Below are 26,371 nucleotides of genomic sequence, written 5' to 3'. Positions count from 1 at the left end.
TGTTGTTGTTAATGGAAAGAAAAAAAGCTACAAGAGTTTTGATGCCAAGGAAGCCTGGAGCCCAGAAAGCTAATAGCTGAACCAAAGAGACCTCTTATAGTAATACAAGGAAAACAGGTTAGTAAAATAAGACAAGACTCAATCTTTGAAATACTATTCAGGAAGGAAAGAGGAAAAGAAAGAAATCAGTCAGGTCCCGACCTTAGATATCAAAGGGCATATAGTAACACATTTCTAAGAATAAAAGTGAAGCAAAACACCTAAAAGGAAAGCCAAGGCCAATTCTCTATTTTCTCTATTTCCTTTTTTTTTTTTTTTTTGAAACAGAGTCTCACTCTGTTGCCTTGGGTAGAGTGCAGTGGCATGGTCATAGCTCACTGCAACCTCAAACTCCTGGGCTCAAGCGATCCTCTTGACTCAGCCTCCCAAGTAGCTGGGACTACAGGTGCGTACCACCACACCTGGCCAATTTTTTCTATTTTTGGTAGAGATGGGGTCTCACTCTTGCTCAGGCTGGTCTTAAACTCCTGAGCTCAAGTGATCCTCCCACCTTGGCCTCCCAGAGTGCTAGGATTACAGGCATGAACCACCGCGCCCAGCCTTAATTCTTTACAGTTAATGTCAGACAAGAAAAATAATTTCTGCCTTTGAAGGAACACAGTTTCTGACAAATATGAGGCTATCCTTGCATTATGTCACAAATTTTGACAAATTTTTGACACAATTATTCACAAATTTTGACTTCTTAGAAATAGGAACGTTCACGGCAACACTACTTATAATTGTGAAAAATTAACCTCAATTCCCTACCAATTGGTTAAATATAAATTACAGTACATCTACAAAATAGAATTTTGTATTATGCTGCATAGCAATCATTAACTGACATGGGAAAATACTAATAGTTTTAAAACAAGGTCACAAAACAGCATGTATAAAATGACCACATTTTTGTCAACATATGTGCTAACAGAAAAAGCCTCAGGATATCCACCAAAACATTATAGTGCTTATCTCTGGCAGGTGGAGTTCTGGGGTGCTTCTCCCGTTGGCACTTTGCTGTATGTTCCAAGTCTTCTGCACTGATAATGTATACATTTATGATTGGAAAAAGTATTAAATGTCATCAAGGCAGGGTTAAAAATAAACCTAGAAAATTAGTTTTGGAGGGGCCTGAGACACTAAATACTAATCTAAAAGGGATCTGGTTTGAAGGGATGAAAGTGATATTCCATAAATTGCTACATTCTCTGGAACCTTTGGGTTCTCCAGAGAGGGCTTTGCACATCCTTACCCGATCCTGTCCGCCCCACAATGCCGATCTTCTCCTTAGGTTTGATGGTGAAGGACACTTTCTTCAGGACCAGAGGGAGGTTCTCTCGGTACCTCATCTCTGCATTCTCAAAAGTCACCTCTCCTTCCTGGGGCCAGTCAGGGGAGGGAGCCTTGTTCTTAATCCTGGCAGGTGCTTCCAAGGACAGCGTCTGGGGAGACAGAAGTGGCCGGTTCAGACTGACCACAGATTGCTGGGGAGCTACAAGTCTTTGTCACAGAGAAGTAAAACCAGGACAGACACAGTAGCCATACAGAGGCAGCTGCCACCCAGTCTCCTTGCCAGGAAAGAATCCCTTGGCAGCAAATGCTTATCCTCATTAAATGAGACAGAGCACAATGGCTATTGGCAGCAGCTTAGGGAGGGCAGTAATTTTCAAACTGCCTTCTGTAAGGAATTCTTCCACAAACATGCCTCAGGGGCTAAGGGAGACTAAGTGGAAGCACGAGGCCTTCCACCCCTCTTCACCCATAGCAGTTTTTATTGGAATTCTTTCAAAATATTCCACTTGAAATAGGATTCTACCATTTGATTACCATTGGCATAAACCCGAAGGAAGGAAACTCACATTTATTAAACATCTAATCCGATCCTGGCATTTTGACATGTCTAGGTCAATCCAGGAGACACAGACTTATAAAGCCAGTTTTGCACTAACAGCTGTGTGACCTGGACATGTCATTTCTTTCTGGGTCTTAGTTTCTTATCTGCAAATTGTAGGGACTGGAGTAGATGATCTTGGAAATCCATTCCAGCTTTAAAACGCTGTGACACAGCTTTAAAATGCTGTGATATAACTGCTTAGGTAATTTTTGTCACCAACAGTCACACCTCACCATGTTTTAAAACTCCATGGCAATTAGCCATGGCGTACGTAGCCTTATTGGGAAGTTAGGGCCAAAGACTGCAGTGGTCCGAGGAGTGGAGCCTGAAGTCTAAATCTCCAAGCTAGAAGGACTCTGTGTTGGGATAGGCAGTCATCAGAAATGTGACTGGTTTGAGAAGGGTCCACTCTGTACCACCACTGACCATAATCCTGACCCATCCAGCCTGAGACTCTCACCATCCGTAATATTAACTCAAACACCACACACCCATATGTACACACATGTGTTGTGTACACACCAGAATACTAGGCAAAGAGGCTAATGTCTAAACATAAAGAACAGCTACTACCAGATATATTAGACAGCTACTTGCTACTTTTTCTGAAAATAATCATTTGTAAGTTTAAGAAATATCCTACAACTGGGCTGGGTGTGGTAGCTCACGCCTGTAATCCTAGCACTGTGGGAGGCTGAGGTGGGAGGATTGCTTGAGCTCAGGAGTTCGAGACCAGCCTGAGCAAAAGCGAGACCCCAACTCTACTAAAAATAGAAAAATTAACTGGGTGCAGTGGCATGTGCCTGTAGTCCCAGCTACTTGGGAGGCTGAGGCAAGAGGATCACTTGAGCCCAGGAGTTTGAGGTTGCAGTGAGCTACAATGACACCACTGCACTCTACCCAGGGCGAGAGAGTGAGACTCTGTCTCAAAAAAAAAAGAAATATCCTACAACTAATGAGGCTCACTGTCAACACAAATCAGTGAAGCACGGCTCTATTAGAAAATGCAGTTTACATATACTCAGTTCTCAACCAAAAGAATAATTTTTCAACACTATGTTTCTAAGTCAATTATTGGAAACTCAGAATGTATTCTTCCCATATAAACAATGACATAAATGCTGGTAAAGTCTCAGGGCAGTGCACAAAATAGATAACTCTTGAGATCTGAGTTAAATTTGCGAATCCTAACTGCCCATGACTCTGCTTCTTTCTATAGGAAATTCCTTTAAGAGTTCCAGGTAGGACACCAGCAAGATGCCACCCCATGGCAAGACTGAAAGCGTTCTGGAGCTAGGTGGGAAGAGCTAGATACTCTCAGTATCAACAAGATGTACTAGTTTCTAAACTGTGAATGTGGTTTAGAATTAGCTATGAAGCTTTTAAAACTGCAGAAGCCTGGGTCCCGCCCCAATCTACTGCATCAGAATCTCCAGAGACGGGGCCGCGTCTGTCTCTGCCGAAAGCTCAGTAGGGGATCCTGACGGCATCCCTGGTTAAGAACAACTGGACTAGAGTAAGAATGAAAACACGTGGTTTTAAATACTGTAAGGAAAATGCTACATTCATCAGCTAAACTGAACCAACAAGATTCTGTACATTCTGGAAATTAACCCACGAACGTAAGTTCTCAACTGGACACAATTTACAAATATATTTAGAAACTTTTATGGTATTCTTTTCTCCATTCCAAGCATGGTGGAGAGACTGCTGGTCCTCCTCTGTGGGATAACACAGGCAGAGGAAACAGGCCTTTCCCTTGCACATCCACCAAGATAGCAAAGGATAAAATGACCCCAGGAGGGGTCAGAGCACAGTAAAAGGCCCGCGGCAGTCTGACCTTAATGTAGTGATCGATCCTCTCCACCGAGGTGAATCGGGCTTCTGTCTCCGACGCCAGTCTGACTGTAAACTGGAACAGCCCTGTTAACTGATAACGGGAATCAGAAATCCAAGAAAGAATTCATTAGCAATACACGCCAGGCCAAAGCTAGAAAAACTCCTTCATCTAGAGGATCACACCTCAATCATAAGGACTGGGCACATGCAGCTGGTTTTAGGGGCCCAGTCATTCTCTGAATGTTTAAGACGATGCCTGTCACCCTGCAATGACTGCAGTGCTCAGTGAATGCAGGTGGCATTGAGGTGCTGCTGGCAGCACTTTCTCACACCCAAAGGCTATCTGTCTTTAATTTACAATAACACATGTCTGCAGCTGAATAATTTCTGGACTTCCTACTTGTATCCGAACCTGTCTGTGGCGGTCACAGCAAATGGAGATATTAACGTGGGAGCAACTAGTGAGAATGCTTCTAGGCAAGTCAAACAAGAGCTATAAGGCTGGGAAAAAGGGAATGCAGAGCCCCTGTGCACCTCAGACTGGGGATTCTAAAACACTGTACATGTTGTGTGTTGTCTTCCCACCCAGTCATCAAGCCAGTCTGCAAATGTGGGCAGACATCTTTGGATATCTGTGAACACAAACCTCTGGGATTCCTTAGGCTACTTGTTTATTTTTATCTTTCCAATATGGAAAAATGTCAAACATATACAAGAGTAGTATAATGAACACCCATGTACCAAAACTCCACCTTAAAAAATGATCAATTTACAGCCAATCCTATTTCATCTACAGTCCCACTCACTCCTGCCCTCATTCCCCATATTATTTGGAAGCACATCCCAGATAACCTATTATTTCATCCATAAATGCTTCAGCTTTTAGCTTTCTTACACATAAAGACTCTTTAAAAATACAACTCTTTACCTGATCTTTAATGTTAAAAAAAGAGAAAAAAAAAGAAAAAATACAATTCCAATGCCATTATTTAAAAAAAATTAAGAATGACTTAACACATTGACTGCCACACTAAAAAATTTTTTTTTTCCTTGGGACCATGATGTTCTGTTACGAAAATAGAATAAAAACTTTGAAAACAAAACAATCCTTTCTAATTTAATGACAAATTTCTTATTTTTTTACTGTTTTCTGTGCGTGAGTTACATGCAACTTGAAAAATAGTTCTCTCAGCTCCCAAGATGAAGAGATGTGTCAGTTACACATGCTTCACAAGGCCCTGGGCTCAAAACTAGTGTGAGTTAAATACAACGCACATGGCAGTTAATGTGTTCATATCTTCAAATATCTAGTCAGTGCTCAAGTTCTCAATTGTTCTTTGAGCTATTTGAAAACGTTCAATCATGCCTATGGGCCAGAAGGTTTATATATTTAACAGTATTGGGAAAATCAGTATTGGTAAAAGAAAATGCACATAAGAAGCATATTGAGGATAAATTAATAGTATTTTTTAGAAGACAAGGAAGAGGCCAGAGATGAGATGTAGTGAATATAGAAAACTACAACTAAGGAACTCTTTTCAAAATCATGTTTCTTTATGAAGAAAATAGCACCTATTTCTTATACATGCAACAGAGTTCAACCCCTTTATTCCTAGATTCCACCCCTCCCTGCCCTAGCCAAATCCAGATTGTTACTGTCGGATCAGAGTAGGAGGAGCTCTAGGGGTCCAAAGGTGAAGCGATGGCTAGGGTGGAGCCCCCCACATCATGCCTCTTCTACGCCAGCACAGGAAGGACTCAAGCAAGAGAAGATGCCCCCACCCCAGAGACTGACCTGGACAGCGTAGGAGATGGCGAGCCCCGCGTAGGCTGGGGGGATCTGACCGTGCATGAGAACGATCATCAGCCCCGTGGTGGTGATGAGGGCGATGCTGATGAGGTCCAGCCGCACAGCCAGCCACCGCATTGCACACGTGAACAGGAAGAAAGGAGCTTGGTTGTCATCCAGTAGCTCCTGGTACCTAGGAGGAAGACAGAATACTCATAGGCAAAGAAGTACCACACAACCCTGCTCGTGGACAAAGGCAAAGCTTCAGTGAATCACAGAATGGAGAGCAAACATTTAAGTACTTCCTGTTTCTAACTGAGAGAATGACATGGAAACTTCAGGAGGTATGCTGGGCCTCACACAGAGGAGGACATGGGTTTTTCTATTCTTAGCTACTCTTTCAAAAAAAAAAACAAAACCCATATTGAAAATGTTAGGGAAAAACATCCACCTTAACAGTATAAAGAAAACATAGGTAAGGAGACCAAATGAAGAGGCCGGTGCTAAGCTTTACAAGAATGTCTTAGGGCAGGGGGCGTTTGCTCAAAGAAAGGTCACAAATGCAAACAGCAGAAATGGCCCAAGGCCAAGAAAAGGAAACTCTGAGTGAATATGGGAAAGTTGCATGTATGTGCTGACACACCACCGCTGGGCAGAATGGTCCTTGTTCCTCCTGGCCATGGAGTTAAGAACCAGGAGAAGAGAGCCAACCCAGAGCAAAAGAGACTCAGTGATCTTTGCTACTGAAGGGGTGTGGCATGGCTGCCACTGGAGGTCCTAGAGAGTAGGTCACACCCATCTGAAGGCTCAGGGCACCATGTACAACTAGAACTCCAGAGCAGGAGGTTTTGCTGGACAGATGTACTGCACTTTAAAAAATCATTTTTCCTCCTTATAATAAAATATGTACTCTTGAGAGAAAATTCAGAAAATGCAACAAAAAAGAGGAAAATGTAAAATTCCAGTAATCTCATCAACCAGTTAAAACCAGAGTTAATATTCTGCTGCACTTTCTCTCAGCATTTTTTCAATGGACTTAAATTTACCGTATCTATACACACATGTACATATTCAGTAAATTTCACTTTTTTTCATCTACAGTTAGAAAATATTTTTGAGTTGTTTAACATTTTGAAAATAATTAATTTTTTTAAATAATTACCTAATTTTTGGAATAGGCAATATTCCAAACACAGGATAGAAAATCTAAAAGTTATAAAAGGTTTACCATGAAAAGTCAGTCTCGCTCCCACCTGTCCTCCAGCTATCCAGTTCCCCCTCCCAGTGGCAACTAATAGTTTCTTTCATATCCTTTCAGAGACACAGCAAATGTTACACATACAAACACATACTCAAATACAGCATGCAACCTACATAAATCTGTACCCTGCTCTTTCATTCTTTTTAAGGGCCACATAATATTCCACATAATATTCCACTATATGGGTATACCACAGCTTATTTAACCAGTCCTCTATTGAAGGACATTTTGGTTAATTCCAAATTCTTGTTAATACAAATCTCCTCAATGATTATGTACATAAGTTTTACAAATAAATAATATTCATTGGCTAAATAAAATGCTACTCTAATATCAATGACTATCTTTTACTATTTGGAAAAAAAAAAAAAAAGGCAAAACTCTATCGACTATAGTTTTCCAGAACCAAAAGCCAACACACTCCAAATCTGTGGGCTTTTTGGTTTTGTTTTGTTTCTTTTGAGACGGGGTCTCGCTATGTTACCCAGTTTGGACTCAAACTCCTGTGCTCAAGAGAACCGCCTCAGCTCCCTGAGTAGCTGGGACTATAAGCAGACAACACTGCATTTGGCCCAAATCTGTGTTTCTGTCTTCTCATTTGCCCAGAAGGGAGTCCCACCAAGCAACTGAATTTTAATCAGAGACCACTCCATTAAATCACTAATGTCCTTGTTAATGAGCTTTATAATCCCAACTTTGGCCTTGAAGGGCCTCTTAGACTCTTACTAAATGCTGGGATGCTGGCTCCCCTTTGAGGCCTCTGGCCCCCATCAGCACTAACCTGTGCAGAAACTCCTGCCCTTTACTGTAGGCGTGGATGGTGGCAAGGCCCTGTATGCTGGACGTGATGTGGGAGAGGAAAGGTGACTGCGTGATATTGTCCAAACGCTTCAGTTCTCGAATCAGGACTCTGGAGAGAGAACGGGCTCTGTGTCATAATGGTAGACCAGCAACTCAGCCTTCTCCTCTGCATTGCGGACATAAACACTTTCTGTCTACCTGGACACGATGTGCAGAACTGAAAAGAGGATGACGAGGGGCCCCACGGCTACAAGGAACCACGGGAAAACTCCCGCGATCATTCCAACACAGAAGAACACCAGGATAACATTCTGGATGAACATCTCGGCCTGGAATGGCAGGCGCACGTCCACTGGGGAAATCGTAAAGGAACAAGTGTCAGACTGTTGGGATCCAAAACCAAGAAAAATGAAACTGAAAAAAGAGGTTCCACAAAATTCCTATCTGAAGTTTGTGACGTTATTGTTAAACAGTATGATCACAGAAAAATCTAGAAACTTAATTGCTCTAATTTTTTTTTTTTTTGCCCCAAGAAAATTTAAGTGATCTTTCTCCATTTCCTTTTTTTGGTTCATTAGCCGCTCAACCCTTTTAAACATTTCCCCCCCTTTACAGGGTAATACATGCTAGTTGTAAGATATTAATATTAGAAAATATGCAAAAAAACAAAAATTATCTGTATTCTTACCAATACCAATAAACTGCTGCTAAGGTTTAAGAAATTGTCATCATGGAAATTTTTAAACATACACAAAGGTCAAAGAAAGAGTATGAACCCTTCAGTAGTTATCAACTTTTCTTCATCTCTTTCCAGCTGTCTCCCTACCCCACCCTCTTTTTCTTTTGGCTGAAGTATTTTCATGCAAATCCCAGACATGTTGATGCCACTGACTTTTTTCCTTTCTTTTTCCCATTCATGTGTGTGCACATGCATGTGTTTAACAGGAATGGGAATGTACTATCCATTAGTTCTGGTATCAGGGATGGTTCCGATTCCTTGTAACCTCATGCCATGGCCTTACAATGGCCTATCAACACCTGAAACAAACTCCTTCTATGGAGGCAGCCACAGTGCAGTAGTTAAAAACATTAGCTTTGCAACTTTGTTACCCATTAGCCATAGATCCTGGGCAAGTTATTTAACCTTTCTAGATACGAGCTTTCTTAGGTATTCATTGAGTGAGTGAAACACCACCCACCTCACAGAGCTGCTGTGAGGGTTAGGCTAATGTGCATAAAATGTTCAGCACACTGCTTGTTACACAGTAACTCTCAATCAATGTCAGGTGGCACTACTACTGCTCTGGGTTGTGGAGAGCACCGTATTTAAGTTCTGCTGCAGACACAGCTCATGCAATATCCAGAAAACCTGTCAGAGGTTGTAGTTGTCCAGGAACCAATGCATTGCCTCAAAGTAAAAGTGTATTTTGGAATCCCAGGTGCCCCTGTCCAAAGCCTTTCTGCTAACTCAATCCACTGTGCTCTGAGAATCTAAGGATGGATAGATCTGCACATTTGGGGAACCACCTAGGAAGGCTGAAAGCACAGTGAGCTCCAGTTTGTGGTCCAAGCATAAAAGAGAGGATCAGAGAGAAATACCTTCATCCAGGTCTTTGGAAAACCTGTTGAGAATCCTCCCTGTTGGGGTGGTGTCAAAAAACTTCATAGGGCTTCGAAGGATCCTTCGGAAAAGCTCGTCGTGGAGCCGGGAGGAGGCTCGCAGTGTGCCCTGAGGAGCCAAGCACACAGTGATCAGGGCTCAGGGGTGGCTCAGTTCCTGTCATCCGGGTAACCACCCCACAGGACACCCACTTCCAAAGCCGGGCAAGTGCAAGTGGTCAGGAGGGATGTGGTGAAAAAAGGCTGAGGCTATTGGGATACAAGTCCTTTCAGCTAGGGCCATCCTGCTTTAAGGGAGTCCCCTACTTGGAATAAACCTGGGAGATGTCATGCCGGAGCCTGAGCACACAGTCACCAGGGAGGACGAGCAGAGGCCACCCACCACTGCATACCTTGACAAAGACAACTCCTCGAATGGCTTTCAGGATGAGCATGACTGCCATGGAGAGGGCATAGATGCTGGCATAGTACTGCATGAGAGGATTGTCCTTCATGCTGTCACTCACGGAGGTCTGGTTCCCTCGTGTCACTGTGGTGTTCTGTTTGGAGGCAAGGCTCTATGAGACAAAACTCCTAAAGACTGCCAGGAGCCCCTGCTCAGGGCCATTCTCAACTCAAGGGCAAGGTACGGGAATAATGACCCTGGGACCTGGCTGTGGCACACACAAGGCAGGCTATGCCCACCTCCTCTCTCTTTTCTAATGGACGAGAGCAGAGAGCCGCAGGAGTCCTACTGACATGCTCTACTGCCCTGTGGGGTGGTAACGGGTTTTTTCTGTCTTGTGAGGCTGCATTAGGGACTCATCTTTTCATCCTGGAAAATCCTTCTTCATTGCTTCTTTTAAGTGAACACTAGAACAGTTTCCCTAAGAATAGTCAGGGAATACGGAGAGACAGCTACATGCGTACACATACAGCTTGCCCCCTGATGAGTAAGCTTACCCCACTTCCTTGCTTGATCCAGTAACTCAACCACCAGGTGCTGAAGGCAGTGCTGCCCACATTCAGCATGAAGAGGGACATAATGACCAGGAACGCCAGGGGACCCCCAGCGGCCTGGATATAGACACCATATACTGACCAGGGCACTGAACCCTGCCCCTTCTCTTCCAGCTGCACGAGCTGCCCTACATAAGGAAAAAAGAAACAAACTTAGTAAGAAGAGAACAGCAGAATCAAAGACAGCCTATGGTTTCACAGGGCTCTAGATATCAGAAGCATTCATTCATCCATTTGACATTTACCGAACACCTACCATGAACCAGGCCCAGGAGCAGTCAAGAGGATTAAGACCAGGTCCCTGTCCTTGAGGACCTGGCTGAGAAGCCTACCACAGTCTGGCAGGACAGGCAGATAAACACATCATTATAGTAAAATGTGCTACATGAAAGAATGGAACTATGCAGGGCAGCATGGGAACACCAAGGAGGTGTGCCTGGCCTGCTTGGCAGGGTGGGGGCTGGATAGAAGGCAGGCATCAGGGAAGACTCTGCGTAGTCTGTATCGCTTCTGGAAAGGTAAGCCGAGTCAACCAGATGGGGAGACGGCAGGCAGAGAAAATTACATGAGCACAGGCACAGAGGTGGTGAAACAGCAGAACAGTATGTACAAACAAGCACAGCAATTCAGCACAGCTGGAACAGATGTACACGTAAGGAGTGGCAAGAAATATGATGAGGCTGATTAAACAGGCTGTGGTCAGAGGATAAAGGCATTTGAACGAATAAGAACGTCTCAAGAGAAAGGGTGATGGCGTGTGGAGACCAGGCTCCTGTCGGGCCGAGATGGCTGACACTGGCAGACAGTCGCCTCTGGCAGCCAGCAGCCTGTTCCATGCCTCCTCGTGTTCCACACAAATACTAGCATGTTCTGTGTGTGCCACAGCAGGAAAAAGATCAGAAAGCACTGCTTTGAAAATGAGAGGCTAGCGAGAGACTTCACACAGGAGAGTAAGTTGGTTGGTGTCCTGCTTTTAACTGGATCTCCCCACTGACTGTGGAAGACAGATTTGAAAGGAGGCGGCTGTAACACTCTAGGTGAGAGACGATAAAGGCGTGGACCAGGGCGGTGGCAGTGGGATGGCAGTGGGATGGCGTTCAGGAGGTAAATGCAGAAGGAGGTGGTGACGAGAGGGCTGCTGGAGGAGAGAAAAGGTTCAAAGATCTCCCCTCGAGTCTCCCTGGTCTGATGATTGATGCTAACATACGGATACAGAGAAACAGCCATACAGGAAGCCTGTGCCTCTTCATCACAAACAATGTTTAATAGTCTTAGAATAGGCCACCCAAGTCTTAAGTACTTTTTAAGAGTTGTGAGAGCCAGGTAAATGGCTATGTAGATGAGAATAAATGTTCCCTAATGATATGCTGATTTATACTGCCTCTGGCAAGAACTAACAAACTTAGCCTTCCAGGCTGCGTTTTTTTGGGGGGAATATGTCATAAATCACATTTGAACAACTTCACACTTTTTTTTTTTTAAGGTAAAAAAGGAGGCAGAGAGTGGTAAATCAGAATGGTCAACTGCTCATACCAAATGTCCGCTGCAGTTTTAAGGACAAGGAAGTGAAAACAGGCCTAGCCCCAAAGCAGTGGTAAGCCCAGGAAAGTCTCTGGATCCAAAAGGGTCAGGAAGGGAGGTGAAGTGACCAAAAGAAAGCTTTAAAACAAGACTGCACACAAGCAGCTTAAAATTCACAAAGGTGGAAATGCCCCCATTGCTGCAAATGGCTTCTCTTAACTCTCAAGATTTGTTTCCATTGATAACAGCACCAAGGGCTCTAGATAGGAAAAGCCAAGCAGGAAAAACCTCTGTCTGTTACTGTCACCAGAGTCCTGGGGCAATGCTGTCAGGGCAAGTCAACGAGTCTACTGTTCTAACACAGGACACAGGTGTCCTTACAGGAAGGAGGGGTATCCCTCAGGCCACCACTCAATTCTTCCTTGCTCTGCATGACTCAGCTGAATAGGCAGAGACCTGACCCCACCCTACAGGGAGAGCTGGCATAGAATCACAGGTCATTCTCACTGCCCTTGCCCCAGTCTGTTTAAGAAAACAGAAGGTGCCTCATGGTCTCCCAATATTATGTAAGAATTTTGTTATTCCAGAAATATAAGACCAGGTACTCTATAACACATAATGCTAGCAAAGATCACGAATTACTGCATGGCATAATTTCTGATAAACTTTAATGACAAAGCTAAAAGTCTCAAAAAAAGAAAGTCATTACCTTCCTCTGGCTTCACTACTTTCTCCTTCTTTACTGATCCTGTTTTGGGACCCTTGTCTTGTGACTTCTTCTGTGAACCACTGGTTTCCTTTTTTGAATTAATCTAATAATATTAAAGAAAAAAAAAAGTTTCTCTAGTAATGATACAGCCCTCCAGATGCCCATCCCGAAGAATGTCCACAGGACACGTATTAGAGAATCATCAAGCTGCTATTACTGAAGAGATACATTCAACTTCTTGAAAGAGCCACCTATACTCACTTGGTGTACTGCCACACCTCCTCAAATCTTTGAGGTCTGGGTTCCTACCCTGCAAGTCCACTGACATTGCTCTCCCCAGAGTCACTAAACTTCCAACACAGTGCCTTTATTCTGTTCTCATCCTCTCCAAGGTGTCCAAAGTGTCAGGGCTGGAGTCATTTCCATTCCTATCTCTGAGCCCCTACATCACTAAATCAAATCGATTGATCTGATCATTTCCAGTTGCTACCACTAGATGAACCCTAACTTCTCAGCCTGGTTTTGCAGGACCTCCATATTCTATCCCTAGCCTAATTCTGCCCGTTCCTCTCCCATTTCACTGTTTCCCATGGCCCCTACCCTCTAGCCACACTGGATTCTACACCATTCCTTATGCTACACCGCAATTTCCCATTTCTGTACTTTTGTCCACACTGGTTCCTCCACTTGGGGGAATGCCCCTCCCCTCGTCCCAGTTGTCCCCATTCAGATGGATCCAAACCTTACATTCTTCATGAGGCTCCCCTGGAAAGCTCCCCTGTTCTCCCCTGGCACTCTGTATCTTTATTATCGCACATTGCAATGTAAGTGACCTGCTGTTACCTGTACAGCATAAAAGCATCAGTCTTCCCTAGAACATTGTGAGTCTCTCAAGGACAGAAATAATGTTTCCCACAAGGTTATAACCTACACAGGCCCTACCACCAAGACCTGTCCATAACAGGGCACACAGGGACTCAATGAACAGTCACCAGATTAAACCTGAGACAACAGAAACTACTTCATATTCTCCTTTCCAAGTTCCTCTTATATCTTTATATAGGAAATTCTCTTAATATAGTTCACTGCATTTAATTCTATGTCATAGTTAGCTTCATGCCCCCAGTTGGCTTTCCAACTGGACTTTTTAAACTGACAGTGAAAAAAAAATAGATATTAATAACAAAATTTAGGTCAGGCATGGTGGCTCAGGCCTGTAATCCTAGCACTTTGTAAGGCTGAGGCAGGAGGATTGCTTGATGCCAGGAGTTTGAGACCTGCCTGAGCAACATAGTGAGACCCCGTCTCTACAAAAAAATAGAAAAATCAGCCAGACACGGTGGCACACGCCTGTTGTCCCAGCTACTTGGGAGGCTGAGGCAGGAGCATCAGTTGCACCCGGGAGTTGGAGGTTGCAGTGAGCTGTGATGATGCCACTGCACTCTAGCCTGGGCAACAGAGCATGACCTCATTTCTAAAACAAGAGAAAAAAGAAAATAATATAAAATTTACAGCCACATCTAGAAAACAAGACAGGGCTCTAAATTTTATATTTACCGTAGTGCATGAAGAAATGCACTCTCTAAAGAGAAAATTACCGTTTGTTCACCACTTCTTTCCAGCGTAAGAACATTACACGTTATTTAATTTAATCAATGAAACGACTCCAAGAGGCAGATACCATCCCCGTTTTTAAGATGAGGAAACTGAAGTTCAGGGAAGTTACATGACATACTGAAAGTATGGTCCCTCCACTATAACACACTGACTCCCTGTGTTCTTTGCTCCTTGGACATTTTGTATTTTAGCTTCTCTCTCTCTCATTTTCCCTCCATGTCTACATGATGAGGAAATATCTGAAGAGTCCCAAGGACCCTGAAAATCACAGGAAAAGACTCTCTTAAAATCTAAATTTGGATTAGGGTGCCTCTATGGAAGTTACAGAATACACCTGGAATGTCTGAATTATATCAAAAGGCCTAAAATACATCAGTTCTGAAGTTAGTTGTACCGTACCTGAAATCAAACATGATGAAACCCAAAGACTGAAATAAGACTCCCCAGAAGAGGTTTTTGTTTTTATCCCTTAGATGTCAAAATGCCCTGGCAGCCAAGAAAGTAGCTTTCAGTCCAGCCTGAGAGCACCTCTGGGGCCGCAGGTGAGAGCAGACGGTAAGCAGGAACGACCACCTCTCCGCTAGCTCCAAGTGTGCCCCTGTATGTGCCTAACAGAGCCCAGAGTGACCTGGGAAGCTGCCATCTTTTGGTGCTGCCACAGGAGGCAGGGTGGCAGACAGACAGAGTGCTTTGCAGTCAAATCACCCTTATTGGCAAGTTGCTTAACTTTTCTGAGCTTCAGTTTCCTTACCTGTAAAAGTGGGGGATAACCGTATTTTACCATACAGCTCTGTTAAAACAACTAAATAGATGATATCTTATAAAGTGCCTAATCCAATAATTGGAACACAGTAGTTATTAGTTAACGCTCAGTGCCAAGTCAGCAACCAAACATGGAGCATTTTCAAATCTATGCAATATTTAATTTCCCTTCGCTGGCACATTCTTCACTTGTTTATTAAAAAAAAAAAAAAATAGCTTCATAATGCTTCAATCAGGAAACTAAGCTATGACACAACAGCAGCACACATCTTCTCTACCCTCACGTAGGCCATGTCCTTCTCCCGGTCATTGCCTTATTATTAATAAGTTCTCAGTGACAGAAGACCTCGCTCATCAGCCCCACAGTCCTGCTCTCCTAGAGCAGAATCAGCCTGTGAACTAGAGCACAGCAGCCTGGTCACCAGAAAACAGGGCCCCCTGCCAGTAAGACACGGACACTGAATTCAGCCGAGATCTCTCCATCACTATGGCTGTGTTTCCCTTGCACAGAGAAGAGACACACAAAAACATCAACAAGTCTTACCTCAACTGGTGGTGTGTCTCCCAGCAACAGGTTGTTAAAAATGGTAGCATAATCACCATTTAAATTCATCAGTTCCTCGTGGGTCCCTCTTTCTGTAATACAGCCCTCTTTCATGAAAATCACTTCATCACAATCAACCAGGTACTGGAGACAAAGGCAGAGACAAAACAATATTGCTGATATTTGTGCAAATACATTCAAATACCCCATACCTTAATTCAGTTGTTCTCAACAAGAGGCGATTTTGCCTCCCAGAGGACTTTTGGCAATATCTGGAGACATTTTTTGGTTGTCACAATTGGGAGGGGAGGTACTGCAGATGCTCCTTGACTCATGAGGAGGTTATGTCCCCACCAACCTAATATAAATTGAAAATATTATCATAGCTTATCCTAGCCTAGCTTAAATATGCTCAGAACACTCACATTAGCCTACAGTTGGGCAAAATCACCTAACACAAAGCCTATTTTATAAGAAAGTATTAACTAGCTCATGTAATTTGCTGACTACCTGCTGAAAGTGAAAAATGGAATGCTTGTACGGGTACCATCATAAAGCCGAAAAATCGTAAGTCGGGGACCATCTGTACTGGCATCTAGTGGATAGGGGCCAGGGATGCACAGAGCAGCCCCCACAACAAAAAACTATCAAGCCCAACATGTCAAGAGTGCCAAGATTGAGAACCCGCTTTAGTTTATCGTGCCTCGTGATGTAGTATAAAGAGCAGTTCCTTCAGCTTTTGACATCAGTCGGCTGATGGAGCCATATGAAGCTTGCATTAAATTTGACAGTCTTTCACTGCACTCAGAAGTACACATAATTACAGATTTTCTGTGGCAGAATGGGGGGCCAGCCCCCCAAACTCAACAACATATGTGAAACAGATGGCAACATCCTTGAGCTGCTCTCCAAAGTGGCTGCTTCTCATGGAATGACAGAGGGAGAAGAGCCTGTTTTCCCAAAACAGTTCCCACTTGCATGGAGATGTTAACACAATGTTTTCCAGACTAATTCAGACCCAAATTCCATTTCTGGCCCACTCCTCCCAGCTCTTTTCCTTGGTGATCTATATGCAGAAGCTGACAATGCTCCAAGGATCTGATTCAGACGGCCAGCCGGTACATTGGGACGAGGAAAACTCAATTCCAGGAATCTCTAATTGCCCCACAAGATACCTGGACCAAGCCCACCTCCCTGTTTCTGATCCCCCCAGCCACCGTAGGCAGCCTAGGGAAGAAAGCACCATACCTGTAACTGGTGGGTAACAAACAGAACCGTCTTGGACTTGAGGTGCTTCCGGATAGCACTGTTGAAGATGTGGTTGCCCACGTGGGCGTCTAAGGCACTGAGGGGGTCATCCAGGATGTAGATGCTCCTGTCGCTGTACAAGGCCCGGGCGAGGCTGATCCTCTGGCGCTGCCCACCGCTCAGGTTGGCTCCTCGCTCTCCAATCTACAGGAGCCCAACAGCACAGTGAACGTCCAGCTCAGCTCTGGAACGGCGCTCAGGGGTCACCCCAGTCACCTCTCCTCTCTCCCACCCAAACTGGCTCCTTCTCTGGAATTCCCCACAGATGAACTGCCACCGTGATCCTTCCAGGAACTGAGGGAGTCGGCCCAGATGCCTCCTCCTCTCCCACAACCATGGGAGACCAATGAATTCTACATCCAGCCTTGCCACCCCTCCCCCAGAGAGCCCCCCCCAACCCATTCTCCACATGGCAGAAAGATCTTTCCAGAACACAAAGCTCACCAGGTCCCACCCTTGCTTAAAACTCTTCAGGAGCCCCCAAGAATGGAATCTAAATACCCAAACATAGCATACAAAGCAGACCCTTTGCCACCCAGCTCCCCCCACAGCTCTCAGCCTCCACTGCCCCATCCCCTTCCACACGCTGGGCTCTAAGCCATTTCAAACTCTGTGCTATGAGGAACACACACGACAATGTAATGCCTTTGCCTACAGAGTGTCTCTCAGTTCTGGCATCATCTCCTCTGAAATCTCCCCCAATCTCTTCTCCACTAACACCCAAAAGAAAGGGTGCTCTTTTACTTTGTGCCTATTTGTTTTGGTGTCTTAGCCTCTTAACTGTACACTTCTTCAGGGTGCAGATTATCACCATATTCCTTTATATTCTCAGTGCCAAGAGGTTTCTGCACATGTCACTGCACATAACAAGCACCTATTAGCTTTGTATTTTTGAAAAATCTTACCTTAAAAAAAAAAAATTCATTCATTGGAAGAATCAGTGAAAAAGAAAACAAAAAAGAAAAGAAAAAATTCAATTAATTCAGAGGTTTTCAAACTTAACATTCCATCAGAATTACCTCCAGGCTTTGTTAAAACAGATTGCTGGTCCCCACCCTTAGAGTTTCTGACTCAGTGGGTCTGGGTTGCAGCCTAAGAATCTGCATTTCTAGCAAGTTCCCAGGTAATGCTGATGCTGCTGATCTGGGGACCATGATTTGAGAACCTCTGAACTAATTAAGCCATTCACCAAATCTGCTTTGGGGATTTGACTGCTGAATAAAGGTGCCAGTCCCAGAAACCTCCAGGGCAGCTTATGGCAGGCAAGCTTTAACACCGAAGAGCACAAACTAGTGCAAAGACACGCCTCTGGAAACTGTTCCAGGGCAGAGAACCAAAGAAAGATGGATTTGTTCTAAGGCTCTGTCTTTCTGATGGAAGTGGGCTCTCTATAGACTGTATCTGAGTAAGGAGGTTGGCAAAGCGAAGTTCAGGGAAGAAGCTCAACATGTACATGCTTGACTTGTGGTTTCACTCTGATTAGAGTAAAAACCATTAACTCTGATCAACAATGAGATTTTGCTGAAGTACTTAGATACTTAAAGCAAGTAGTGTTAATGTCCCTGACCTAGAGAATAAATGCTTTCCTAACATAAAGGCCCAGTGAAAGCAAAACTCCCCGTTAGGTTCTTCCACCAAGCATTTAAGATGCACTCCTAGGAGATGGCTCTGGCCCAGCCCTCCCACTCATCCCCCAGAACGTTCTCTGCTAAACGTGCTGCCCCATGAGGGGCGTTAAGGCCTGTACCTCAGTCAGGTCGCTGTTGGGAAGAATGGCCAGGTCAGGCCTCAGGCAGCAGCTATTCAGCACGGCATTGTATCTGGAGGACACAAGAGAATGCATCAGGGACACACTGCAGTGAAGCCTACTGACTCGGGCTGCCTTGCATCTCACGCGGCCAGGATGGAAACCAAGCATTCCTTGCCTTTCTTCATCAAATTCCTTCCCAAAGAGGATGTTGTCTCTCAGAGTGGCATTGAGGATCCAGGCCTGCTGGGCCACATAAGCGAAGGTTCCACTGATTGCAATGCTGCCCTCTAGAAGTGTCATCTAGGGAGACAGACACCATCCAATGGCATCATAACTCAAAACCATCACCCTAAGCCAACAGAACCCCCCCTCGACATTCCACATTGGAATCTACAAGTTTTGGCAATTTCCGTGGATGCTTTTTGGACCCAAATCCAAACCCCACCTTTGTTTCAAAGAGAGCTACAGCAGCAAAGAAAATCAAAGTTCTCCTTGCTTATGTGCGATGAAAGCCCAGCATAACCCATAACTTGAATGAACAAACATATCACTCAGCAGCTCATTTGCCATTTTACACTTCCTCCTGATTGCAAACTGTTTAATTAGGGGAAGCAAGCACAAGCAAAAAGGCCCTTTCAGAATTCCCCTGGAGACGATGCTGTAAGGATTTGCAGCTAGTGCCTGCTTCAAGATGCAGGCAGGCCAACTCATCTACACAATTAATCCAGGTTGTTGGCTAGATCAGCTACTTCTATAAAATGTGGACCAAAGGGAAAAAAATTTCAGGTTAGATATCAACTAGTATTATACAGTATCCATATAATGATGATGGACGTTCTCCTCCAACATGAAGGGACTACGTGAGCCGTGTGCTTTGAATTGTGTTTCCAGTCGCAGTGATTGACATGAATTGATTTATTCATTTTCTCCTCTTTCATGGTTTCTTTTGGGACTGACAGTAGTCATTTGTCTTGGGTTAGGGATGTCATAACTTTGAAGCAGTTCTCTCAACCAGCCCGTGTAGTACTTGCACATATAAGCATGTCTTCTTAAAAACTGTCACACACATACACTGGTATACCTAGTCATCCACAGAGTGGCAAGCACTTTGATGTGCACTTCAAAGTGTTCAGGAATTCATGGAGGGTCTACTGTGGTAACCCAATCCTGGTTGCTGCTGCACAAACACGTCACACTGCAGCACTGTCAACAAAGAGTTAAACTCTAAAGAAGCAGGAGGACCAGCACTACCCACCTCCCTATCAGACAGGGCTGCCAGGATCTGATCCAGAAGCAAAGCCCCACTGGGTTTGCAACCTAACTCTCACCAAGCCTACCCACCCCCTGGAAAAGGAGCATCGTGCTTGACTGCTGAGTAGCACTCTAGAATTGACCTTCTCTCTCCTCTGCCCCTACCCCCGGTCTCTGTCTCTCATCACTGACCCTCAAAGCAAATCCGGCTGATTATTAGAATCACCTAGGAAGCTTTTTGCTTTTTACAAAGACCAATGGCTGGGCCCAACCACTGGAGAGTGTCATAAAGCGGAAGTGAGCATGGGGTGGGGGCTGACACCCCATGATCTGACCGCAGCCTTCCTCCAATGCCCTGGGCGCCACAACTCACCAACTGCAACAGCTGCCGTCACACAACACAAGAAAATATCCCATATCCTGGAGGCTACAAGGACAGCCTTCCCCACTCCCTGCCCTCATTTGTTCATTTCAATTCAGGGGAACCTCACCTTTCACGGGGTAATCTCAAGTTTATGCTCATCTCAACCATCTAAGTTAAGCTAATTTAATTCAAGCTTAAAAGCACATGAGTATCCTGGGTTTTTCCTATTTGGTCCTAAAACATGGTAAAGATAATTTTGTCTCAGCTGGGTGGCTTTGCACCCCTCAGCCTATAAACCAGAGCTGGCAGCTGTCTGTTGGGCCCCTCTGCGCACCGTTCCATCACTGCCCAGTGACATGCGGTGTGTCCACGAGGCCTAGCCCCCCACTGGACCACAAACCCCTGAGGGCATGACTCTTTGGCTGTTAGGTTGAAAACCGAGTGGGGCTTTGCTTCCAGATCAAATCCTGACCGTCCTGTCCCCGACAGAGGCTGGCAGTGCCGGCTGCCCTGCTGCTCTAGTTTAACTCTGTGTCGGCACTGCCGCTGCGCCAGTGTCTGTTCATCTCTTATCTCTGCCTTTTCCCAGCACACGGTCTGACACACCTACGGCACTCGATAAACACAGGGTGAATAAAAGAAGGCACGAGAGACAATGACCCCAGCTGGGGTATCAATCCATCATTCATCAGGTGTCCACTGAGCCCCCTTCCAGACACAGTGCCGTCAAGGGTGGAAACGGGGTGGAGGAAGGGGAGGCAGCATGGTGCAGACCAAGGGTTCGTGCTATTTCCACCTTCCCCGACTCTTCAGGAAATTAGTTCATTTTTCCCAAGACTTTTGCTAAGCACGGTCCAGAGAAAGAAGCAGAAAATGTCAAGGACAATAACAAAAATCTTACCTGGCCTAAAATGGCTGAAATGAGAGAGGTTTTTCCACTTCCCACACTGCCGCAGATTCCAACCAGTTTTCCCTGGACAAAGCACACGGAGAGAGGAAGGTCACTGAGAGAGTACTGACTGCTCATCTCTAAGGCCCGCCCTGTCTCTGAGGGAAAGCACATTAACTTAGTCCATCACCACGGGGACCGTCATCCTGCCGACCCAGCAAGGCCCTTGGCTTTGGTTTCCCCCTTGCCAGCTGCCCAGCACATAGGGTTTCTGTGGGGAACACGCTGAGGTACAGAAACGAAGCCCTTGGGAAAACTCAAATGTGCCACACACTTTAAGGCATCCCACAGATGCTTTTAGGAAGGCTCAGCCCCTTTCCTACTTTGTTGGTAACCTATGTCGTTTGTTTGTTTTTGTTGTTTTGGGGAAGAGAAGGCAGGACTCTTAATCATTCTACTATGATTTTCCTCCAGGCTCTCTAAATTATTTTCCATAAAAACTAAGTGCACTGTTGCTTCCATTTTTCTGCAAGGTAACTCCAGGAATCTGAGGAATATTTACATCCACAGTCCTACATAAACGTGGAAAGTCAAGCCTGTGATTAACTGAATGTCCTCAGGCAAGATAATGAGTTCTCAGTCGGTAGTGTTGAAAGTTTTCAAAGACAGGTGACTTTAAAAGGGCCACTTGTTTAGCCACCCTGTGCTGGCTCAAGCCTCCCAGGGAAGGAAGGGAGAGTGGTGGTGGGAAAGAGCAGGGGTTCTGGAGGCAGACGGGTCTTGATTTGAGTACCAACTCCACTAGCACTTGCTACTTGTGTGATCCTGGTCTTGGTACTTAAACTAATACTGCGTCTCCCTCAGCGGACTCCAAGCACCTTGAGGGAAGAAGCTATCCTTGCAGAACCAAGTACAGTGTCTGGCAGGTGATAAAAGTCTTTTGAACCAATAGTTGCGGATGTGGCCCGGCAGTGTGAAGGACCACCGCCTGGTGGTACTGAGGAAGTCAATCGCAGGTTCGATCTCTGCTCAGGCCAGTCAGGGTCACACAGAGAAGAACGCTGCTCTGAGGACTAATGAGACACCAACAATGAAGTAAGTGCCTGCTGCCCAGAAGACGTTTGGCAAACACTGTCTTCCTTTCCCCCCAAAGAGGAGGCCCAGCAAGAATTACGGTCCCTCTCTTCAAATGGCTACAGGTCTGTCACGTGTCTGTGGGCTCTAAGGGGCAGGACGATCAACAGACAAAGGAGAAGAGTAAATTTCTGCTGAATGTACACAATAATTCTCTAACAGAGCTGATTAGCGACATAACAGAGATGTCTCAATAACCAAGATAATAGTTATTAAATAAAAATCCTGTTGTTAGGAGTTAACTGAAGTGAAAAACTGACTTGAGTGCCCTTCAATGATAACTACACTAACAGTTTCAGGAGGTCTCACTAAGGATGGTCTCCCCCTCTTGCTTAGAGCCTTCAGGATGCTTTTGTTCTCAGTCTAGCTCTAGACCTGCTTACCATGCCTCCAGTCAGCTGCTGATTTTGACACACACCTCATTAGAACCACCTCCTGCCTACTTCCGGTCACGTGGACAAACTTTTCTCACCACCTCCATCACCGCGCCACCCATGGTCCAAGACATTCCCAGCTTTCTCCTGGGTTACTGCAGTAACAGACCGTAACTGTCCTCCTTGCTTCCCTGTCTCCCTGCACACTCTTCTGAATCCAGCAGCTACAATGATCCTCTTCATACATAAGTGGGATCACGTCATTCTGCTCCGAATCCTCCCACGGCTTCTCTTCCTACTCAGAGTAAAGCCCAAGTCTCACCAGAGGCTCTGGCCCCCACCGCTCCTCTGCCCTCAGCACCCACCGCTCTCTCCCAAGCTCACTCCCCTCCAGCAGAGCACACACCAGACTCGGGCCTTTGTGCTCTATTCTATTTCTCCCTGTGGCTCACTCCCTCACCTCTTTTAGGTCTTTGCTGAAATGATACTTTTTAAATGAGGCCCTCCCTCAGGCACCCTGTGTAAACTGCAACCACACCTGCTCCCTGCCCCAGCACTCTCCGTCCCCTTCCTTCACGGCCCTATCATCACCTGACACGCAATCTATTTTACTTGTTTACCATCTGTTTTTGCCCACTAGAATGTAAGCTCCAGGAAGGCAGGGATGTTTGTCTGTCTGGCTTTTTGCTGCTATATTCCCAGCCCTATGACACCACCCAGCATAGAGCTGGTACTCAAAAAATGGCTGTTGAATGAATATACAGACATTTGGGACCCTCTGGATCATACGGCCCTCTGAACGTGCTGGTTCCCAGTCATATTCTGCATGTAAAAAGCCTTGAACATGGAGTCTGTGTTCCAGGCACTCTCTGCAGGACCGCCTCTGAGACTCCAATCCTATGCTATCTGTGCAGGACATCATACACCATGACGATCCTTTACTTATATTAAAAATCAATTCACAACACAGTTGTCACTAATAGCAGCACTGAGAATACCTATTATGCACCAGGTTCAGTGAGACACTCAGCCTAGTGCTAAGGAGGAGCCCACACAGAGCTGCAACAACCAGAAATAATTATCACAGCTCACATACAACTGCAATAGCCAGACACCTATTCAGGGAAAAATCCTGGAAAATCCAGCTGAAAGCATCGTTTCCTTGCTTGTAAAATGAGCATCTCACAGGATCAGTTGTTATTAAGGGGCGTGACACGGTAGCAGGGGCGTGGGCCCAGAGCGGGAGTGGGCAGAGGCAGGACCTACCTCCTCGATTTCCAAGTCGATGCTGTACAGCGTCCTCTGTAGGCGGAGGCTTCCCATGTGGATGTGCTTGCCTTCTTCCTCCTCAGGGCTGGGCCGCTCGTCACTGTCCAGGAGGAGGTGGCCCTTCTGCTCTGCCAGCACCGCCTGATGCTCAGTGCGCTGCAGCTGCCTCACCTTCTCTTTCTTGCCCCTGGCAGCCCTCTTGTCTTTTTTCATTTTGGGGGTCAGCTTGGGCGAGTTCTGGACACTGGCGTGGGAGGAGTCCCATGCCAAGGTGGCATTTTTCATCTCTATCTTGATGTGAGGACTGGCTGGTTTGTTCTTTATCATGTGAACCTCTTCCATTAGAAACAAACTCTGATAGGAGTTGTGAGAGAGGTGCAAAGATGAGACACTGGATCAAGACCAGGGAGACAAGCCTAGGGCGTACACTCACGTAGCAAAACACATCAGGCTATACAGTGGAAGGAAGCTGAAGGGCAAAAGGGAGCTCATTAGTGTAGCCCAGTCTCAGGCCCATCAGGGTTCAGCGGGAGTGTGGGGACAACCTTAGGAGGTCCCGGGGCCTTGTCAATCGACCCCACACTCGACACTACACACTGCATGCTAAGTTACCCTTTCTTTTTCTACCAGCCTAATACGAACCTAAGGACAGCTCACTGGCATGCAGCTCCTTGTTCTCACTCATGAGTTGCCGAGTAGCAGGTAGGAAAACCAAAGGGCACAGATGCTCACTACCCTGTTTTCCTTCCAGACCCCTCCTGCAAAATCCCAAAGCCTGTCCACTTCCCTCACCCACACACTGCACCCATCTGCGGGCAGGCTGAACTGAGACTGTCACTAGGCTTACATTGCCAGGGTTAGAAAAGAGTATCTAAGGGGTTATCTACTATACAATACATCTTCTTGCCAAGAAATTCTTACGTCTTCAAAGCCCTGCCTTGGAACTTGTGAGAATTTAAATGACCAAAGGAATGGACTTGCATGGAAGTGAAGGGTACCTCCTGGAGAAGTACCCTTTGGGAACAGAACAAGGCTCTTTCCTCCCACTCATTCCCAGAGTCCCACTGAGTTATGTTAAGAGAATAAAAACGGAATTCTTGAAAAGAGAAATGTTTCTAAAATAAGATGTGAAACACTGACCATAATAAATCATAGCCCAGGACTTTCCCATAAGACTTTGAATCCACTTTTGGCAACCCTCTTAGACCAGCGACCTTCTCTACAGAATACTATGCCAGTTAGATTCCTAGTATGATAAAAAAAAAAAATTTTTTAATGAAAAATTTTAAAACATTAGAAAATCTTTAGAGAAAAGACGACTCGTAGGGTCAGGACTCTTTGTTCAGGTACTGAGAACACCTAACGATCTTAAAGTTTGCAGGTGCTACTAAATGTACTATATAATCTCCCTCCCCAAGAACAAACCCTTTCTCTTGGATCCTAAACTTCCAAGCTTGCTCTTGTCCTCCCTTAAGTCACCACTCTCCCATTCATTCCTAATCCCTAATCTTCCCAGAAGTGCCATGTTTCTAAATTTCCTAGATAATCTTCACTCTTGGTCTACCTTAGGTTTAGCCCCTGCTGAAAACAGCTGTTGGTTTCGTTTGTTCAGAGCCTTCCTGAGAGAAGGAGCTAAGAATAACATGCCTAATATTTTAGTTATTTTCAGAGTAAAGCCACATGCTGACAGAATTCTCATCATTTCTCTCCCCTCAAATGTTATTAGAAGGATGAAGATCTTTTAGGCCTCAGTAAGCTATTAAGAAACATGCCAGTACCTACAGGATTGCACAGCTCCTTCCCCAGGCCTCCTTTCCACTCCCTGCAGCCCTGCCCTCCTCCCAGGAGTTTCGGCTTAGGTCACTCTGCCCTGACACGCTGACAGGCAGAGAAGGGCCTCACCACGCTTGAGTTTATATCTACTTGGATTTGCACCTTCCAGGGCAAAAGAATCTTAGAGGTACACAAACCATAAAACCCAACCTCACCACGTGACACTGACCACCAAACTGTTACCCTCATTCACAAGAAGAATCAAATCAGAAAGTATCTGTTGGGCAGGGAGGGGACTACTCACAGGGCTGCCAGCTAAAATGCAAGATGCCCAGTTAAATTTGGATTCCAGAAAAACAGTGAATAATTTTTCAGTATAATTATGCCCATGCAGTATTTAACTGGGTGACCTGTGTTTTTCTTTGCTAGAGCTGGCCACCCTGCTACACTGGTGACAATCTGACCAGGAAAGCCACAAGGTGGCTTCTTTCTGGCTTTCTACAGCTTAATATCCTCCTAGAAATTTTATATCTCTTTTTCTATCCTTTATTCATACTACCCAACAGGAGGCAACAAGTTCTTCTGCAAGATGCACTTTCAGGGAAGGTCAGATAAAGAAAAGGCTACACTTGTGTATCTATCAGATCCCCAACTCCAATTAAAAAAAAAAAAAAAAAGAGAAGGCACAGGGTAAAAAGCAGGCTTCCACAACATCTTCAATGAATTTCAAGGTCTGTAAAAATAAAAAAGCAAGTCCCATCCTTGTTATCCTCTTGGTCCATCTCCTAGAAATGATGGGAGAGCAGGTGCTTTCTGGGAAGGCATAATCTCAGAAACAGTCTTGTTGTTTTGAGAAGCCTG

At 45.2% G+C, this 26,371-nt stretch overlaps 1 protein-coding gene across 2 annotated transcripts in view; it reads right to left on the bottom strand.

Moving 5' to 3' along the window:
- Nucleotides 1-26,371, bottom strand: part of ABCC5 (ATP binding cassette subfamily C member 5) — an 81,823-nt gene that overhangs the window by 17,850 nt on the left and 37,602 nt on the right. For both annotated transcript variants that reach the window (XM_069475267.1, XM_069475268.1), the window contains exons 11-25: nucleotides 23,735-24,091; nucleotides 20,973-21,044; nucleotides 18,632-18,756; nucleotides 18,454-18,526; nucleotides 16,647-16,850; nucleotides 15,399-15,542; nucleotides 12,476-12,578; nucleotides 10,189-10,373; nucleotides 9,639-9,785; nucleotides 9,226-9,355; nucleotides 7,825-7,978; nucleotides 7,607-7,735; nucleotides 5,571-5,757; nucleotides 3,777-3,866; nucleotides 1,295-1,484 (exon numbers count right to left, since the gene is read on the bottom strand). In XM_069475267.1, the coding sequence (XP_069331368.1) occupies nucleotides 1,295-1,484; nucleotides 3,777-3,866; nucleotides 5,571-5,757; nucleotides 7,607-7,735; nucleotides 7,825-7,978; nucleotides 9,226-9,355; nucleotides 9,639-9,785; nucleotides 10,189-10,373; nucleotides 12,476-12,578; nucleotides 15,399-15,542; nucleotides 16,647-16,850; nucleotides 18,454-18,526; nucleotides 18,632-18,756; nucleotides 20,973-21,044; nucleotides 23,735-24,091 (2,290 nt within the window). The remainder of the gene's footprint in view (nucleotides 1-1,294; nucleotides 1,485-3,776; nucleotides 3,867-5,570; nucleotides 5,758-7,606; nucleotides 7,736-7,824; nucleotides 7,979-9,225; nucleotides 9,356-9,638; nucleotides 9,786-10,188; nucleotides 10,374-12,475; nucleotides 12,579-15,398; nucleotides 15,543-16,646; nucleotides 16,851-18,453; nucleotides 18,527-18,631; nucleotides 18,757-20,972; nucleotides 21,045-23,734; nucleotides 24,092-26,371) is intronic.

Source organism: Eulemur rufifrons, chromosome 7 (genome assembly GCF_041146395.1).
Source record: "Eulemur rufifrons isolate Redbay chromosome 7, OSU_ERuf_1, whole genome shotgun sequence".
NCBI lineage: Eukaryota > Metazoa > Chordata > Mammalia > Primates > Lemuridae > Eulemur > Eulemur rufifrons.
This window is presented reverse-complemented; position numbering and strand designations above follow the sequence as displayed.